General features: G+C 39.0%; 1 protein-coding gene across 3 annotated transcripts in view; it reads left to right on the top strand.

Moving 5' to 3' along the window:
• The window catches only part of col16a1 (collagen, type XVI, alpha 1), a 158,553-nt gene that overhangs the window by 134,707 nt on the left and 4,089 nt on the right, over positions 1-19,757 (top strand). For 2 of the 3 annotated variants that reach the window (XM_057827320.1, XM_057827319.1), the window contains 29 exons: positions 279-335; positions 1,862-1,906; positions 1,986-2,057; positions 2,817-2,870; positions 3,299-3,343; positions 3,448-3,567; positions 3,665-3,697; positions 3,768-3,839; positions 3,907-3,951; positions 4,238-4,282; positions 8,213-8,267; positions 8,343-8,395; positions 8,531-8,584; positions 8,663-8,707; positions 8,837-8,890; positions 8,984-9,019; positions 9,101-9,163; positions 9,339-9,410; positions 9,500-9,553; positions 9,700-9,744; positions 13,415-13,459; positions 13,568-13,621; positions 13,717-13,770; positions 13,843-13,893; positions 14,051-14,140; positions 17,530-17,565; positions 17,639-17,683; positions 18,481-18,678; positions 18,764-18,827. In XM_057827320.1, coding sequence (XP_057683303.1) covers positions 279-335; positions 1,862-1,906; positions 1,986-2,057; positions 2,817-2,870; positions 3,299-3,343; positions 3,448-3,567; positions 3,665-3,697; positions 3,768-3,839; positions 3,907-3,951; positions 4,238-4,282; positions 8,213-8,267; positions 8,343-8,395; positions 8,531-8,584; positions 8,663-8,707; positions 8,837-8,890; positions 8,984-9,019; positions 9,101-9,163; positions 9,339-9,410; positions 9,500-9,553; positions 9,700-9,744; positions 13,415-13,459; positions 13,568-13,621; positions 13,717-13,770; positions 13,843-13,893; positions 14,051-14,140; positions 17,530-17,565; positions 17,639-17,683; positions 18,481-18,678; positions 18,764-18,827 — 1,756 coding nt within the window. The remainder of the gene's footprint in view (positions 1-278; positions 336-1,861; positions 1,907-1,985; positions 2,058-2,816; positions 2,871-3,298; positions 3,344-3,447; positions 3,568-3,664; positions 3,698-3,767; positions 3,840-3,906; positions 3,952-4,237; positions 4,283-8,212; positions 8,268-8,342; positions 8,396-8,530; positions 8,585-8,662; positions 8,708-8,836; positions 8,891-8,983; positions 9,020-9,100; positions 9,164-9,338; positions 9,411-9,499; positions 9,554-9,699; positions 9,745-13,414; positions 13,460-13,567; positions 13,622-13,716; positions 13,771-13,842; positions 13,894-14,050; positions 14,141-17,529; positions 17,566-17,638; positions 17,684-18,480; positions 18,679-18,763; positions 18,828-19,757) is intronic. The other variant, XM_057827321.1, reaches the window with a different exon arrangement.

The raw sequence follows: 19,757 nt of genomic DNA, 5'->3' as shown, positions 1-19,757 counted from the left end.
CATAGTGCATTTTCTATTCCATGCACTCACTGGATGCTTGCACAGCACAGTTTGGGGTGACAATTTAATCTAATACAACTCTGCGAGTTAATGGAGTGTTAACAATATTCAGGGCATTTAATCTTGAAATGCAATATGTCACCTAATGCATAAAGTTTCAGAATTAAAAAAAAGAAGTCCAAAGTTGTGACCCTTGTATACAGGTAGTTAATAGGATGTATCTATTTTTGAAAGCTGTACTTTCTTTCAAATGTTTTTTTCTCGTTTTTTACATTTAGGGTGACCCTGGCGAGTGTAACTGTATAATGCCAATGCAGCCAGGTGTAGGTGGACCTGTGAGTATATATGGAAACACTAATTCACCCCAAATCTGCAGTCAGTTTTGTTTTTGGCAGGTTTTTTAATTTTCATGTCTTAGTCTTTTAGACGAAAATACTAATTAGTCTTAGTCATATTTTAGTCATTTTAAAATGTATTTATCTAGTTTTTGTTGGCATAAACTCAAACTAATTTCGTCTAGTTTTACTCGAAGGTAACTCAAAAAGTTTCCGTCGATAAAATTCTAAAGTTTTTGACAAAAATAAATAAGAAATCAAGTTTTCCAACGATTTCGGATGAAAATTGACAGACAGGCATATATTGTAGTGTCTACAAGAACAACGCCAACTTGGTGATAATACACGATTACCGTATTGGCCCGAATATAAGATGGTGTTTTTTTACATAGAAATAAGACTGAAAAAGTGGGGGTCGTCTTATATTCGTGGTCTAGACATTATACCCATTCACGACCCTACATGGCGCCAGATATCATTGAAGCGATGTTCTGTCAAGACAGATCTCAGCTACTCTCAAGTTTAACCAGTTTGCATTATTTTATTGCAATGTTTTTCCTTATTCAGATTTGCTTCAAGACTGCAGTTACAGTTAGATGGTTAATGCAGTTATTGCAATTTTGTTGTTTTATCAAAATAGATTGGTTTATTTACATTTCAAAAACCAGAAGCCATTCATTTACGAATGTGATTGCACTTTAGTTTACATATTTAAATGTTCAGATAAGATTTGAATGAGGCAAAATAACATGATTTTTCTCTCATATTGTTATAATCATGTTTCAGATGTACTGTAATTATTTTCTGTATAAAAATTAATTTGGTGTTCAAAAAGTCTTTTTTCAAACTTGAGTCATGAAAAAGAGGGGGTCGTCTTATAATCAGGGCCGTCTAATATTCGGGCCAATACGGTAATTACACCCACCAGGACGCCATGAACTATATGTAAAAAATGTTGACAGAGTTTAATAGGATGCTTGCTATAACGCTAACGCAAATGCTATGCTAACGCTACGAGTTACATTTAGTGTGTGAAGATCACTCAACACAGACCTTTCAAGGCTAAAGCAACATTGCATATTCTCTCTTGCCAACTTGAGAAATCTTACCGTGTTTTTCAAAACAAGCAAGCCTGGAGAGGAGAGAACACCGGAAAGTTGGGGTGAGGGGGGTGCAGCACGTCATATGAGTGACACAACCATACACTGCTACGATGCAGGCGATTACACTTAAAACTATTTCACATTGTGAACATGTAACGAAAACTGCCGCATTTAAGTCTCGTTCGCGTCTCTTCAGACAATAACATTCGTCTCGTTATGTTTTAGTGTCCTAAGATGCATTTTTAGCTCGTTATAGTCTCGTCATTGTCATGAAACAAATTGTTCGTCGACTAAATATTTTCGTTATGGTCATCGTTGACGAAAACAACACTGTCTGCAGTGTTTGTTGTTTTTCACTTGCCAATTGGTGATTGTTGTGCATTGGTGTGTTGAGCATGTGTTGTTCGATGTCCCTCTTTCCAGGGAGCTCCCGGGGCTGTCATAGGCATGTGGCATCCAGGTCCTCAGGTCTGTTCTGACGCCAATAGTTGTTAAGATTGTGAATGTGCAATATTACGTTTTGCTCGTGTAATGTTACGTTTTATAGGGACCTCCTGGACCACCAGGGCCACCGGGCCCACCTGGGCCTCATGGTCTCAATGGAGCGCAAGGACCTCAAGTAAGAGAAATGGGCAATTGGTGGTAGGCATTTTGTCTTAAGTTCAATTCAGCGGTACATATTTTACACTGAATTGAACTTCAAGCTACTTACAGTGGAGGCTTTGAGCTTGCTGGTTGGGGTCCTTAAATGAGGATTTGACATGCTTAGAAAATTGATGGTTAATAAAATGCATGCTGGAATTACAGTACTTCGCTAAATTGGATGTATGCAACTCAAGTCATCAGGATTAAACTAAAAAAAGCACTAATGCTTCATGCTTTAATGCACATTGACCGAAGCTGAGCCGACTTTGGGGAATGTCAGTCAAGACATAAACTGTTATTTGAAGGTCTTCTATGAGATTTTAGCAGCAACTGCACAGTGTGATTTATTTTTAAAATACCTTCAAATAAAGTTTTACTATGGTCTATGTTCCAAGAGTCAAAGGTGTAAAGTAAGACTTACTGTAGGCTGTGACAGTAGACAAATGGAAACACACATTTTTTTCTACAAATATAGTCCTGGAAAAGCGTGAATTACGTGATTCAAAAGTGTTTTTTTTTTTTTTTTTTTTTTCAAAATTTTTTAATGGATTTATTAGGAATTTTGTCTGTGGGACCATACCAAAAAACAAAAAACAAAAAAAAAGATACGAAAAGGACCAGATTTATTTTTTTTATCCTCACCCTTTGACTCTACCTTGACCTTCTGGTGGAGATGGGAGTGGCTATCCCTAGATTGGCAACAAATCAGTTCAACCTCAGTTCCTTCTTTCAGGGTATCCCTGGAAACGATGGTATACCAGGAAAACCGGGTTTGCCTGGATACGTTGTAAGTAAAATTAGAGAGGAAATGAGTTGAGGTGATAAGGCACATAAACAATAAACCCACAATGCAGTGTTATAGTGTAAGAAATTGCGAGGGGTTCTGGACTCATTCATAACATCTGGATGAAAATATTAAGGACAAGCTCTTAACTCTTTTTTTTTTTCCTTTAAATAATATGTTTTCTGTATTAAACAAGACTCCTGTAGTTGACAATTCTTCAAATTAAAGAAAAAAAAACAAAAACCAAATTGAATTATCAACTTCATTGGATGTTATATTGCATACTATACACCCATTACACAAAGGAACAATGTTTGGTACACTGTTCGAAGTGAATGAACCTCATATGAACCTCTAAAGTTACTGGTGTTTATACACATTATATAAATAAGTTGACAAAAAAATCTCTCCTTCAATTTTTTTTTTAACAGAAGCCTGACATGCAACTGCTCCCTCAAGATGCGTCTGATGAAGATGTAAGTTTTTTTTTGTTTTGTATTTACTTAATTTATCCTATTTGTGCTCAGGATGAAAAATTGGCCACATTTTTATCCACGTTTGTTTTATTTCTATACCGCAGAAAGCTTGTGTTGGGGAATGCTCCCAAGGGATGCCAGGTGTGCCAGGTATGGCTGGTGCCAAAGGAGAAAAGGGAGATCAGGGCAAGCCAGGCGTAACCCCCTTGGATAACTGTGACAGTGTATGAAAAACAATATTTTCACTTTTCCATTTTGTATTGTTGACAGGCAAAAGATAATACAGTATTTTGCACATATTTATTTGTTCTCTGCTTCCAGTGTTTGGAGAAACTACAGGCAACAGAACCACGAGTATGACAACTAACACATTGGACGTCATTGAAGATTTCTTGTTACAGTTTTCCTTTCTTGGTCTTTGTAGGATCCTTGCACCTGTACGGGATCACCTGGAATTCCAGGAGTGCCTGGGTCGCAGGGAATACGCGGAGAACCTGTGAGTAGGGATTTGCTATTCAGCTGATTGTCTTTACCTTTAAAATCCTTTGTAATGTCTTTAAAAGGGCATGCCAGGAGACAGAGGACACGCCGGACTTCCTGGAAACATGGTGAGCATTTATTAAAACATACTGTATAACATTTGAATACAGTACTAGTTTTACTAAATTCAAAATTAACAGTGAATTGTTATGTAACATTACTGTGCTTTATTTGTTAATGAACAAATCAAATCAGTTAAGGCAACAACTACTATAATCCCAAATCATCTGAACGACTGTGCCATTTTCAATCTAAAAACAAAAACACAGAAAGTTTGATGATTTTTGGCTCGTAGTGGTCTGCCCTTTACATTAAACATAAACAAGTTCAAAATGTGCCTTTTTATGTTCACAGGGCCCTCCAGGTTTCCCAGGTCCTCCAGGTCCATCTGGCTCACCTGTAAGGTTCATTCATACTACAGTTTTTTTTTTTTTTTTTTTTAATTAATTAATTTTCAAATTTATTTTATTTATTTTAATCAAATTATCTGTGCACCTCTTTTAGTGAAAATCTTTTTGGATCAATTATTGGACATGTCTCACATGTCCTTGATAGCCTCTAGAACTGCATGCAATGTCATATCAAATATCATACTGTAATTGTACCATCATCCATCGGTCCGTCCGTCCGTCCGTCCATCCATCCTACCAAAGCGTTCCCTTGCCAGCCGAGAGACATAGTCTCTCCAGCATATCCAGCCTCCCTGTGGCCTCCAGCCGGGGGGAAATACCTGCAAGACCTCTCGAGGGATGCGTCCAGGAGGCATCAGCTGGCTTCTCTCAACGCAGAGGAGAAGAGGCTCAACCCTGAGTCCCTCTCGGACAACCGAGCATCTTAACCTATCTCTAAGAGTCCGGATACCCTTGGAGGAAACTCGTTTCGGCTGCTTTTATCTGGAATGTTGTTCTTTTGGTCACGACCCACAGTTTGTGACAATAGGTGAGTGTAGGAACGTAGATCGACTTGTAAATCGAAAGCTTCGCCTTTTGGCTCAGATCCTTCTTCACCACAACGGACCGGATCGCATTACTGCGGATGCTGCACCGATCCACCTGTCGATGCCCCGCTTCCTCCTACCCTCACTCATGAACAAGACCCCAAGATACTTGAACTCCTCTTCTTGGGGCAGGATCTCATCCTCGATCCGGAGACGGCACGCCTCCCTTTTCCAACTAAAGACTATGGTCTACGATTTGGAGATACTGATCTTCATCCTAAACGCTTCACACTCTGCTGCAAGCGCTCCAGTGAGAGTTTGAGATAAAGGCTTGATGAAGCCAACAGCATCAGATTATCTGCAAAAAACAGAGATGCAATGCTGATGCCGCCAAACTGAATTCCCTCAACGCTTCGGCTACGTCTAGAAATTCTGTCCATAAAAGTTACGAACGGAATCGGAAACAAAGGGTAACCTTGGCGGAGTCCAACCCTCACTGGCAATGAATCCAACTTACTGCCGGCAATGTGGACCAAACTCTGGCACCAGTTGTACAGGAACCGAACAGCCCCTTACCAAGTGGGTCGGTACCCCATAGTCGTGAAACAACCCCCACAGGACTCCCTGAGGTAGATGGTCGAATGCCTTCTCCACATCCACAAAACACATGTAGACCAGTTGGGCGAACTCCCATGCACCTTCGAGGACCCTGCGGAGAGTGTAGAGCTCGTCCACTGTTCCACTGCTAGAACAAAAACTACACTGCTCCTCCTGAATCCGAGATTGGGCTTCCCGACGGACCCTTCACTCCAGCGCCCCTGAATAGACTTTACAAGAGAGGCTGAGGAGTGTGATCCCTCAACAATTGGAACACACCCTCCGGGACCATCACCCTGGTCTGCCATTCCAAAGGCACTGTCCCCACATTACTTATCATATATAATATTATACAGTGGGGCAAATAAGTATTTAGTCAACCACTAATTGTGCTAAAAGTTCTCCCACCTGAAAATATTAGCGAGGCCTGTAATTGTCAACATGGGTAAACCTCAACCATGAGAGACAGAATGTGGAAAAAAAAAACAGAAAATCACATTGTTTGATTTTTAAAGAATGTATTTGCAAATCATGGTGGAAAATAAGTATTTGGTCAATACCAAAAGTTCATCTCAATTCTTTGTTATGTACCCTTTGTTGGCAATAACGGAGGCTAAATGTATTCTGTAACTCTTCACAAGCTTTTCACACACCGTTGCTGGTATTTTGGCCCATTCCTCCATGCAGATCTCCTCTAGAGCAGTGATGTTTTGGGGCTCTTGTTGGGCAACACAGACTTTCAACTCCCTCTACAGATTTTGTATGGGGTTGAGATCTGGAGACTGGCTAGGGCAGTTCAGGACCTTGAAATGCTTCTTACGAAGCCACTCCTTTGTTGCCCTGGCTGTGTGTTTGGGGGTCATTGTCATGCTGAAAGACCCAGCCATGTCTCTTCAATGTCCTTGCTGATGGAAGGAGATTTTCACTCAAAATCTCTCGATACATGGCCCCATTCATTCTTTCCTTTACACAGATCAGTCGTCCTGGCCCCGTTGCAGAAAAACAGCCCCAAAGCATGATGTTTCCACCCCCATGCTTCACAGTGGGTATGGTGTTCTTCAGATGCAATTCAGTATTCTTACTCCTCCAAAGACGAGAACCTGTGTTTCTACATAAAAGTTCTATTTTGGTTTCATCTGACCATAACACATTCTCCCAGTCCTCTTCTGGATCATCCAAATGCTCTCTAGTGAAACCCAGACGGGCCTGGATGTGTACTTTCGTCAGCAGGGAGACACCTCTGGCAGTGCAGGATTTGAGTCCCTGGCGGTGCATTGTGTTACTGATAGTAGCCTTTGTTACTGTGGTCCCAGTTCTCTGTAGGTCATTCACTAGGTCCCCCCGTGTGGTTCTGGGATTTTTGCTCACCGTTCTTGTTATCTTGTTTGACGCCACAGGGTGAGATCTTGCATGGAGCCCCACATCGAGGGAGATTATCAGTGGTCTTGTATGTCTTCCATTTTCTAATGATTGCTCCCACAGTTGATTTCTTTACACCAAGCGTTTTACCTATTGCAGATTCGGTCTTCCCAGCCTGGTGCAGGTCTACAATTTTGTCTCTGGTGTCCTTTGACAGCTCTTTGGTCTTGGCCATATTGGTGTTTGGCGTGTGACTGACTGAGATTGTGGACAGGTGTCTTTTATACCGAAAATGAGTTAAAAGAGGTGCTATTAATACAGGTAACGAGTGGAGCCTCGTTAGACCTCATTAGACCTTGTTGACAGCCAGGCATCTTGCTTGTTTGTAGGTGACCAAATACTTATTTTCCACTCTAATTTGTACATACATTCTTTAAAAAACAAACAATGCCCCCCCACCCCCACCCCACCCACCCACACATTCTGTCTCTCATGGTTGTGGTTTACCCATGTTGACAATTACAGGCCTCTCTAATCTTTTCAAGTAGGAGAACTTGCACAATTGGTGGTTGACTAAATACTTATTTTCCCCACTGCATATCAGATCCTCTACTTGTGTATGAAATCACTTTAAATTTAGTACTTCTAGATTGTGCAATCAGCAATTTAGCATTTCAGTGGGACTTTTTTAATGAAAGTTATTCAAGATGAGGAATCAATTCAGTTGTTGTTTCTTGCTGAATGGTGAGAAACCATCCTCTCTTATGCACATGTGTAGTGTTGGTACCTTCAAGATGCTGGATGAATTAGCAGTGTGGAGTGGAACTCATTTGTGTTTTAGTAGCACTTCACAGCAGGTGCGAACTCGTCCTATATGCGTTTATGTATTGGACTGCGCTATTTTAGTCTTGCAATGAGAAAATCTTCATCGATGTTGTCGAAATAGCTCGCAATGACCGGCTGCCACTTACTGTAGTCTTCCTCTTCAACGATCAATTAGTAATCCCTCTGATTTACGACTATCAGTAATCACATTGTAATGACGGCAATTATGTTGCAAATGTTTTTTCAATAGCGTGTTTGTTTTGAGGAAATTTGCAACTCCCACCATTAAAAGGCTAAATACGCACTTCAAAATGACATAGACGATGCTTCTCAATCAATGTTTTGCATTTACAGAAAAAAAGTAAAACAAAGAAACAAACAATAACTGAAAAGTTGTTTTCCCCTTTGAAAGGACTTCCCTTAAATTTGCTTTCAAAATGGTGGAAAACTAAACAATTTATTTATTCAAAGCTAGCCTCTTCAGTTCAGCACATTTCCAAAGTGTGTGTTAAATGTATGCAACCTTGATAGGACACCATATTCAAGTTAAATACTGCCTGTTTTTGATACATATTTTCCTTGTTCTTACGTTTTCCTCTTTGCATACTCAGGGTCAACAAGGTGAACAAGGGTCAGCTGGATTAGCTGGAATCAAGGGTGAACAGGAAAGTATATGCCAATCAATGTCTTGAATTGAGAGTGTTGAAATGAAATACATACTTCCCTGATCTTAACCTCAGGGCTCTCCAGGGACACCAGGCTATCCTGGTACTATGGGGCCTCCTGGAATGCCGGTAAGCTATTCATTCAGCTGCTTTATAAAAGTACAATGCCATGGAAAATGATATGACTCTTAGATGGATACACGGGTGGTTACTCACATACTGTATGTGACCCAGAATTGATTTACTGCCTTTTTGTTTCTTCAGGGATTGAAGGGTGAACGCGGGAGCCCAGGAACGAGTGGCGAGAAAGGAGAAACGGTACAGCACAAAAATAATGCTGTTCTATTTTACTCAAAGTGTCTTCTGAGAGCGTTTCAGATTTTCCCTGTGCTCTAGGGTCCTTCTGGTCTCCCAGGCTACCAAGGACAGGCGGGCGCACCAGTTAGTGTTTCACAATGCATTTTATTATTATTACTTTTTTAAGAACCTTTAAGCTCTTTAAGCATGTAATACTGTATATAACAATAATTTTTTAAAAAATGGACACTAAAATTGAGCCTTTGCTTTCAGGGAGTTAAAGGTGACACAGGACCAGCAGGACCTGTTGGGCCAAAAGGAGAACAGGTAAGCATGTCAGAGACACTACAGTATATAAACTGAAATACTACTGTATTTTTCTTTTTTTTTTAAAAAGTGAAATGTTTGTTATGTTTGAAGGGCTTTCAAGGACAACCTGGATTCCCTGGAACCCCGGTAGGATTTTATGCTTTGCTTCTTCTCTATACATGTACTTGATATGGATTTCTGTGTAACTGTCAAATAATGCATTTTCAGGGCCCACCTGGCCTTGCAGGCAAATCTGGAAGGGAAGGACCCCCAGGACTGAAAGGCGAAAAAGTGAGCATATTAAAGGCAGTCCTCAGATCTTGTGAATTTGGAACGCTGTGATAATCGTAAATAGAAACAGATTAGAATGATTTGCCCGTCATATACTGTATAACCCATTTAGTGTATGTTCAATTAAATTCCCTATAAATACAAAAAATTCATTCTGTGCTTTTTTCCCTCACAGGGTAATGATGGTGCCCAAGGTTCTCAAGGACCAACTGGACCGCCTGGCTCAACAGGCTCCCCAGGGCTGATGGTAGAAACAATACTGATAACTTTACGTATTTACATTTGAGCTGCTCTATTCCACTGTGAGATGTCATCTGCTTGTATTTGTAATCAAAGGGACCCCCTGGCATTGAGGGAGTTGATGGAAAAGATGGAAAACAGGGTCTCCGGGTAAGTTTATTCTTTCTTGTAAGTAGAAAAATACATATATGTTTGAAAACATGAGGTTATATTCCTATATGTAGCTCTTCTGGAAAGGCTGTTTTCACATTTTACCTTGTTGAAATTTGTTAGCTGACTGATTATTTCCATGCCAGGGAGAGCTCGGCCCACCGGGACCAGCTGGCCCGAGAGGAATCCCAGTGAGTAGCACCTTCAGACATCTGCATAATCTAATAAGGCTGTCTTTCTTTGTACTATATATAAAAGGGGTTGTTGTTACACATGACTGGTGGTCTGCCTTATTATGCAAATATAAAAGAAAAACAGATTGTGTGTTTTTTGTTTTTTTTAATAAGGTTTGCAGGAGACACTTAAACTGTGTTCATAACCAATTATGCAACAATATAAGTTTATGTTGGATGAGAAAGGATCATAATTACTAGTAGTTCAAAAATTATATTTATTTTTAAATATACTGTATAGTCATATAATATACATATTCCTTATTGCACTACAGATGTAACAATGCACAACCACAATTTGAAAAAAAAAAAAAAAAAAAAACTGTCAGATAAACTGTAGGAATAAAAACACACACACACACACACAAATATATGCAATCATATTAAGGGGAAAAAAACATATACACAGAACACGTTGTTCAATTTCCTGCTTGCCAAAAACAAATGAAGCATGTTGAGTTGTTGTGTACTAAATGCAAATAAGGTTGCGCTGATGATTAGTTCAATGTTTACAATTAGGGTGGATGGCATATAGTATAATTCTCGTTAAACAGAGTAATTTATGTATAACTTGCTCATTTTGTCAACCTTAACACATGTTATAACTTGTGTTGTACCGATACCATTTTTTGGCCCCGATACCGATATCTGGCTGTGCAGTATCGGCCGATACCGATACCATACCGATACAACTTCGTTTGTAATATATATATGGCGGAAAACACTCAGGTGACTTGAAGTTCCGCTCTGAGACCCCCTTTTTGGCCAACTTTCATAATTGTCCGATATACATGTGTGATACATCGTTGGAAAGCTTAAAATCTCAATTTTATGGGGGAAGAAAAGTTTGAACAGGAGGGCATTTTTTAAAAAAAACATTTTTTTTTAAACAGCGAAACCCTATCTGGAGGTGAGAGCACGCAAGAGCAGAATTAAAGACGCCATGACTTTAACGAGATATTATCGCGTACTTACCTTGTTTCGATCCAAAAACTCCATGTAGCATGTATCATTGAGTGTCAAGACACAGCTGTGAATGGCCACAGCTGGAATTTTTGGGGGATTTTATGGGTGAAACATGGGCATATAACAAAGGTCGCGATGCAGAAATCGCAGACATCAAGGAGTGGTTGAGACTTTCTTTAATATATTTACCCTTTTAAATGTTTTTTTTTTTTTCGATTTTTTGTTGTTGTTTTGTTTGGATCGTTTATTTATCATCTAACATATCGGAGAAAATGCGACGGTAACAAAAAAATTACAGTTAAGTGATAGTTATGAGGTAGATATCCGTGACTTTTTTGCAGACAGCATTTTTTTCATTGTGACGTAATTTGCAGCATATAGACATATTGTTCTATCAAACACAACAGTTGTTTAGGCTTAAAGTACAGCAGTTTGTTTTAAAGAGGACTGCAAAGCAGAAACTGCTTTTTTGCTTTTTTTTCTTGTCTGTGTTTTCAGCCAAATATATTTATATATACACACTGTATATATATGAAGAGCTACATACATGGATGTGAAATCATTGCTATCGTGGCTTTGTCAGGCTGCTGCTTACCTTTGTGAAACAGGAAAAAGACTAATACAAAGTGAATCCAGAAGCGTTTTATTGCATACCTCGTATGGGGGACATTAGTTGAATAAACCTTGGGCTCTCAAAAGGCCAAAATAGTGCTAAATTAGTGAAATAAAAACATGTATTATACTAGCCCAACAGTAAGAAAGTAAAAATTCATTAATAATAATAAATTGAATGAACTGAATAAACTTTTTTAAACCCTGAGTTTTGGCTCTCAAAGGCCACACAATGCAACTTTTATGAAATTATAAGTAATAATAATAATAATTGACCACAGCATCCTATCAGCCTTCCTCTCTGTGCACTAGCAGCAACATACCTCAACTTCATGTTTATAGCAGCGCAAGAGTGAGACTCTCTGTCAGACACACACACACCTACACACCCCCATACACAATTTATCCACTTAGCTTAGCTTACTTTGCGTACTTCTGCACCACTTTTGAAACAAGTCTCATATTACTGCGGCATTTCTTTGGGTAAAAGACAAGAAAAGTAAAGTACCTTTGACCAGTTGAGCAGCACGTTCTCTATTGCTCCTGCAATAGCTTGGCCGGTGTGTGATCCCTTGAATTCATTCATTTGAAGTACTACGCTTTCCAGTGGGCTGTCAAGCGAAGCAGGGAAAGTTGGGAGACTTGGCTGCTCCAGACATCTGTTGAAAAGCGTCTTCAAATGTTTTATCTGGTTCGATGTATTGAAACTGGCCGATTTAATTCCACCTCTCGAAACTTTCAGGCCACAAATCTTGCATGGTGCCATTGTACTCGATGGAGTTTCATGCTGAAATATTTCCAGACCACCAACATTTACTTCTCCTAGTTTGTTTTTCCTCCGTATGAAAAAGCTGCCCCGGCATTGGTTGAGAGCAGTTATTTGCCCACTCTCATTGGTCTGGAGCCGGCCAATAGCGTTAACTTCTTGGCATGCAAAGTGATCACGTGTGATCACACAACAACAGAGTTTAGTGGGCGTCAGGAGAAAGAAGGCTGCGGTTCAGTGTTATAATACTGTACCGGTAAATGGTAGCGAGCTTGTTTGGTACTTACCGATGCCCCTCGCCGATACTGGTATCGGTATTGGTGCGTCATTAGTTATAACATGTTTTATGTATAAAATATAAGAAATAGAGTAACACTCGGTTTAAAATTATACAAAGCATAAGATGGCAAATCATAGTGTATTCCTTCATGTGTTTTCTGAAGCACTTTGTGTTGTCTTGTATGAAAGGTGTTTTATAAATACTGGTATGATTGATATAATTTTAGGCATGTAATTATTTTTTATTCCCAAACGAGATCTTTCAAAACCTTGTTTTGCATAGTCTACATTGACAGACACATGAAATGTGTGTGTCCTTGAGGTTTTTAGCTTGTATTTGAATGTTTTCCAAAATATGCTAATCTTGTTTGTGTCGTAGTCAATGTTTTATCACCAAATATTGTCCAACTTAATGAGATTTCCATCAGCCTCAGCTGCAAGGTATTCTGTTTTATTAGCAATTGAGAGCGTGGAAACACAATTGAAATGATCACCATGTGGACTATTATCTGACATTCATAGAGTATGCATGCTAATAGTTGTACTGTATGACCACCACCATTACAGGCATACTAGCATTAGTGCTTGTGGCAATTTGTGATTAGCCTCTCTTATTTTACTGTATGTCCTTGATAGTCACTGCAGTGAAAGATAAGATTAGTGCTTTCAGGCTATTCCTCCATATTTGTAGACATTATAATTGTTGATATGAAATGCTGTTTTATATAATTCATGCTGTTTCACAGCTAAGAGATTGTGGATTTATCTGGGTACTCAGGCTTCCTCCCAGTTCCTGTGCATAAATTCCATTTTCTTCCTGACTAATTTGTTATTTCCATTGCTAAAACAGTGTAGGTGTTTGCAACTGCTTGTACAGCATGAGCTCATTTGAACATTGCCTAGGTCCGTTGTTAGGCCTATTTGACTGTTATTTTGCTGCCACAAATATGTGATTTTTGTTTTATATACTGTTGTAATCACATCCTTGCTGACATCTCTCTGTAGGGATTTAAAGGAAAAACTGGCCACACTGGCTTTCCAGGACCAAAGGTTGGCTAGCAGTTTATCAATTTGCATTTTTTTCTTCCAAGTCTGTATTATCTGAGTGTTCCACGATTAACCACAATTACAAAATCTGTTACCGTCTCACACCTCTAGGGAGACATCGGGCCTTCAGGCCCGCCTGGACCACCTGGGAGGCCAGGACATGAGGTGAGTGTTTCTTTCTACTTGAAAGAGAAAATCTATTATCTATGCAGACAAAGCCCCATAGTAGAGACTGTGATCTCAATCTCTCACCTTTTCAGGGTGATCCCGGAACACCAGGGGCTCAGGGACGACCAGGACCATCTGGCCATATTGTAGGTCCAATTCTATTTTTGAGTCCAATTTCATGTGGTGCCGCCATTATACTGTTTGATTATATTCAACAGGGGTCACCAGGTCCAGCAGGACCCCCAGGACCTCCTGGTCCATCAGGATTGGTGAGGTTCTTTAAAATTTGTTATCGTGATATCTTGGATCAGTTGATTCAATTATCTGATTTTTTTTTTGTTATTTGGGAGAGGGCAAGTAAAAGGACATGACTAAATATTCTTTAAACACTCTCCATGAATTGGTATTCACTCTATTTTATTGCAGGGTATAAAGGGAGATAAAGGTCAGAATGGAGAGAGAGGTCTCCCAGGAATGCCAGGACTCCCGGGTCCACCTGGTCACAATGGATTAATGGTCAGCAATGTTCTACAAAGCTCTTAACAAAATCCAAGTACAATGGTACCTTGATATACGATCACATCGACATACGATCCTTTCGACGTCTGACGTAAAATTCGACTCGTCATATGTCAGACAAATCACGAGTCGAGAACCTTGAAAGGTGGAAAAGCTCTATACAAGTATAACACCATAACCATAACATGCTTGAAATCGGACGATTTATGACAGCGTCGCAATTTCATTGTTTTCTCACAAGACGGACGCACAGCAGATTTTCAACATGGGTCCCAAGAAGGTTAGTGCAGGTGGTGTAAAAAGGAAAAAAAGATGACACTTACCATTGAAATTAAGAAGGAAATGATAGAAAAATATGAGTGTGAGAGTGAACTGGCTCGACAATATGGCCGGAATATGTCTACGATCTCGATGGTCCTTAAGCAGATGTATCCTCCCCTAACCCACCCACTGTCTCCTCCGACCTCCGTTTGCCAGTCTCTTTAAATTTAGGTGACAATAAAAACACATTTTTAATTTCCGATTTATTGTTATTGTAACATCGGCAAGGAAGTCGCCAGCTTCGTCAGGTTTTTAAACAATTTATTTCAGAACTTGTGCAACACAACATGAATACTGTCCCCCTTAGCTGACGATAACATTAAAAGAGAAAGTAAAAACTTCCCACTCTTCTGCACCTCTTTCACTCTTGTCAGTCACATGGTGCATTCAGAAACAGCATGCCAAACACAACCACCTCATTAGAACCCGATTCATTCCATTGTTATTATTATTCCAATTTTTACTTATAATTTATGTGTTTTGCTATGTGTACCATAATTTTTGGACTATAAGCCGCTACCGTATTTTTCAGACTATAAATCGCAGTTTTCTTTTTTCATAGTTTGGCTGGGGGTGCGATTTATACTCTGGAGTGACATATGTGTGAAATTATTAACACATTATTATATCATTTCACATTTTATTTTGGTGTTTTGGAGTGACTTTGATGGTTTGGTAAGCTTGTTAGCATGTTCTTTATGCTATAGTTATCTGAATAACTCTTAGTAGCTATGTTACGTCAACATACCGGCCACGTTCGCATTTCGTTATTCATGCATCATGTAGCATTATCATAGTGTACACTTATTCAACATGTTATTCTCTCTTGTATTTTCATTTTCAATTGCCTTTCAAAATGACATATCTGTTCTATGTGTTGGATTTTATCAAGTAAATTTCCCCCAAAAATGCGACTTATACTCCGGTGTGACTTATATGTTTTTTTTCCCTCCTCATTGAGCATTTTTGGGCTGGTGCGACTTATAATTAGGTGCATCTTATAGTCCGAAAAATACTGTACTTTTTTCCCTCGTTTTGAATCATCCGGCTTATAGTCCAGTGCGGCTTATTTCTTGATTTTTTTTGGGTTAATGGGTAACACTTTATTTGACAGCGGCGTTGTAAGACAGTCATAATTATGACATGACACTATCATGGGCATTAATGAATGCATATGACAGATGTCATTAAGTGTCATCCAGCAAATGATGACACTAGCTCCATTTATATCCAGGTCAGATCATTTACATCCATTCAAAAGTAAGATAATTTGCCGGATAACACTAAATGACATCTGTTTTAAGCATTTATTAATGCTCATGACAGTCTCACGTCATAATGATGATTGTCTAATGACAGTCTTGTGGCACCACTGTCAAATGAAGTGTTACCAAATACCATAACTAGCAATTAAGGAAACAACTGGAAAAGTAACTGAAGAAATAATTACCACAGAACATGAATTTTGAATGTTATTTACATCTGTAGCACTACAATGCATGCGAGTAGGCATGTTGGGCGACAACAGTGTTAACAGCAGGTGGCAGCAGAGGTTGACTGTCACCCTCAAGGGAACAGTAATGGCAGTAATGAAGCTTCTTGAAGCAATGAAGCATTGCAGCCAGTAGATTCAAAGCTTCATGGTGGTTCATTTGGTCTTATGACAATCTTATGATGCCGCTGTTAAAAAAAAAGTTTCCGGTTAATTTCTTTTGGTGTAAATATCCCATAATACAGTGAGTACAGCTTCGGCTTATAGTCAAGTGCACCTTATGTATGAACAAATGCCGTTTTTGTGTCAAATTTGGTGGGTGGTGCCTTATATTCAGAAAATTATGGTAATTAGTATTTGTAATTGCATCTGCAGTATTTATTAAGGATTTAACATAAGTTTTTGGGCTGTTGAACGAATTAATGGAATTACAATTAGGGTTGTTCCGATCATGTTTTTTTGCTCCCGATCGTTTTAGTTTGAGTATCTGCCGATCCCGATATTTCCCGATCCGATTGCTTTTTTTTGCTCTCCATTCAATTCCAATCATTCCCGATAATTTTTCCCGATCATATACATTTTGGCAATGCATTAAGAAAAAAATGAATAAAACTTGGACGAATATATACATTCAACATACAGTACATAAGTACTGTATTTGTTTATTATGACAATAAATCCTCAAGATGGCATTTACATTATTAACATTCTTTCTGTGAGAGGGATCCACGGATAGAAAGACTTGTGACTTTGTAAATTGTGACTAAATATTGCCATCTAGTGTATTTGTTGAGCTTTCTGTAAATGATACTGTAGCCATGGCCAAATGCATGATTGGAAGTGGAACCATGACTGTGCGTAGTGCTACCAATTGATATATCTTCTCTGTGTTGGGAAATAACATAGGGTGTTAAGATAAAGATCAATTGCTACCTTGCTTCCCCACATTGCTTCCCATGATATTTCTAATCGTAGGGAGATGGATTGTAAGGCTTTAGCCAATTTAAAAAAAGGCTCCAAAGGCTGCCAAAATTCACTCTACTCATTTTACGCTGCCTTTTATCTCTCTATTTAGGTAAAACGGTGCCATTACAGATTGAGTGCAACAATGTGTGAGTGGGTCGTGCAACACATGCACTAATTGCGTTAAATATTTTAACGTGATACATTTTTTGAAAAATTAATTACCGCCGTTATCGGGATAAATTTGATAACCCTACCAAAAACCTAAACTAAAGACTCTGGATGAGTGTAACATATTATGTCTGTAACGTTAAATACAATTAGAAAACGATTTAATTAAAAAATATATATATATTAAAAAAAGGCATGGCCAAAATTGTTTTGTCGATTCCGATGCTTTGAAAATGACGTGATCGGACCCAATCGATAGGCATCCCGACATCTCTAATTATAATGTATTCTTATGGGAAAATCCCGCTTGACATACGATCATTTTTACTTACATACCAGGTCTTGGAACGAATTAAATTTGTATGTAGAGGTACCACTGTACATTCAAATACAGAATGGCATTTAACATTTTTTTACTTTGTTATCTCTGCCCCAAAAGGGAGAACCAGGCAATGATGGTGCTGCTGGTAAAGATGTGAGTAATCACCAGCGTTGAAGTTCTTATGTTCAGTTCCTCTGTCGCTATTTCATCTGCTTTTTCTCTTCAGGGTTTGGCAGGTGTTCCGGGTGAGAACGGAAAGCCAGGTCAAAAGGTAAGAGCTATCCCAACAAGTCCTCTCCATCACCTCAGCAGAACACCTGAAACAGCAAGACAAAGCTCCTTTTTTTCCATTTGATTTCATTTGTTTTACTGCTTTTAGTTATACTAGAGGTTTAGCCAATGTGCTGCACTGCAGAACATGCTTAGTTTCAGCAATTCTGCCGACTGCGCTCCCAGTACTTTACCTCTCAGATGCTCCCACCGAAATCATATTCCCTTCCGACCTAAGTTTACCCTTCTTCGTACTGGCAGTCGGCCACCTACGTCCAACAAACTCTTTTTAGACACGTGATTCCATTCTGTGCGTACAGTGATATAGCTATTCTCTGCCTCTGGGATAATGCTATTAAGCATGAGAGGAGATGCTAGATGAGGCGATTTGTCATGCTGACAGGACACCATTGTCAGGGCTTTAGTTGCACAGAGGAGAAAGACAAGAACGGACTCCTCGATTCTTCTCCACACACTCTATTTCAAGAGACACTTGTCTTCCGGTGACATGTAAACATTGGTTGTCCATTATGGGCAGCTTTGTCTTCGATAAATCACTATCACTAATGTGGCAAGTCTGTTTTTGTGTGTTTTTTTATGCAATTGAAGTAAGGGGTGCTACTTGGGAGAAATTGGTATCGTTGTAGCCAAATGCTTATTGTCTTTTCTTCAAGATGACAAACACACAGTTTGTGTTCTCTTACTGACTAAATAAAGTTTTTTTGAGCTAGTCTTACTGATACGGGTCGGACGACATTGGAGTGACACATTTAATGGCTGTCAATCCATCTTTCTAAGGGTGAGCCTGGGGCCACTGGCGAAAGAGGTTCCCCAGGGGAGAGAGGAAGACCAGGGCCCCCTGGTGGAGGTTTGGGATATCACTCCAAGGATGCACAACCGATGATTGGTCCAGTCGGGCCCAGAGGGGAGAGAGGAAGCCCTGGCTCAGCCGGCTCCCCTGGACCACCTGGATCTCCAGGAATGCCAGGACATGATGTTGGTTACAGTTCTATCACACCTCCTTCACTTCCTGCATGTTCTCTCTCTACCCTTTTTACTAATTCAGGTCATCATTTCACAGGCCGTAGTCAATTATGATGAAATCAAGAACTTCATTCGTCAGCAAGTCATCAAAATTTTTGATGGTGAGGAAAAACACTTATCCTTGATATTGCCACTATTTACAATACAGTGGTGCTTTGACTTATTATTGACTCGAGGTACAGAGTTTGATTCTTTTTTTTTTTGTTTGTTTTTGTTTTTGGCTTAACTTTCATTTAAGATATATGCTTGCTATTGGAAGTAAACTCAATTCATTTTACTATCAGAGTGTTTATGAGTGAATGATTCTTAATGATTCTTAAAGAAGACAAAAAAACAACTTATCATGGTCAGTATTTTGGGAGCCACAATTAAATTAACATGATGGTTTTAACATGTAAAACATGGTCTCTGCCGCATATGACAGCTAACTATTGGGGGTTGAGTGACGTCAAACAAGCTACTGTAGTAGCAGTTATTCAGTTAGCCCATAGCAAAACTAAATGTGTGAGATATTTTTTTGTTCATCACAATCTTTGTTAGTCTTACTTTAGAAAAGTAACTACAGTTACAAATTACTTCTCCCAAAAAGTAATTGAGTTAGTAACTCAATTAGAGAGAGTATTGTGAGATAATACTGTGAGAGTAATTAGTTACTCAGCAAAGTAACGGATGTTACTTTTCATGTTTTACATGTTATTACACTATAAATTCTATAACTTCACATCAAATATGTTTATATTAACTGATGAATTGAAATGATTTTTTTCATTCCCCAAAAAAAAAGTAGGTCACACTTTTTACATTTTTATTAAAGTTTCACCTATACTGTATAAGAATGTAACGGTACACAAACTTTAACTTTAAAATGCTGTAAGGAAAAAAGCCATTTTGTTTTTTCTGTTGTACTGTACCTGTTGTACGGTACATACTGAACCGTGACTTGTGTGTATCGTCACACCCCTAATATATATGGGTATATTTTTCTATATACAAGTGAGTCTCTGAATCTCCTGCCTCTTCTATTTTTGCTT

The sequence above is a fragment of the Corythoichthys intestinalis genome, chromosome 22 (assembly GCF_030265065.1).
Source record: "Corythoichthys intestinalis isolate RoL2023-P3 chromosome 22, ASM3026506v1, whole genome shotgun sequence".
Classification (NCBI taxonomy): Eukaryota; Metazoa; Chordata; class Actinopteri; order Syngnathiformes; family Syngnathidae; genus Corythoichthys; species Corythoichthys intestinalis.
This window is presented reverse-complemented; position numbering and strand designations above follow the sequence as displayed.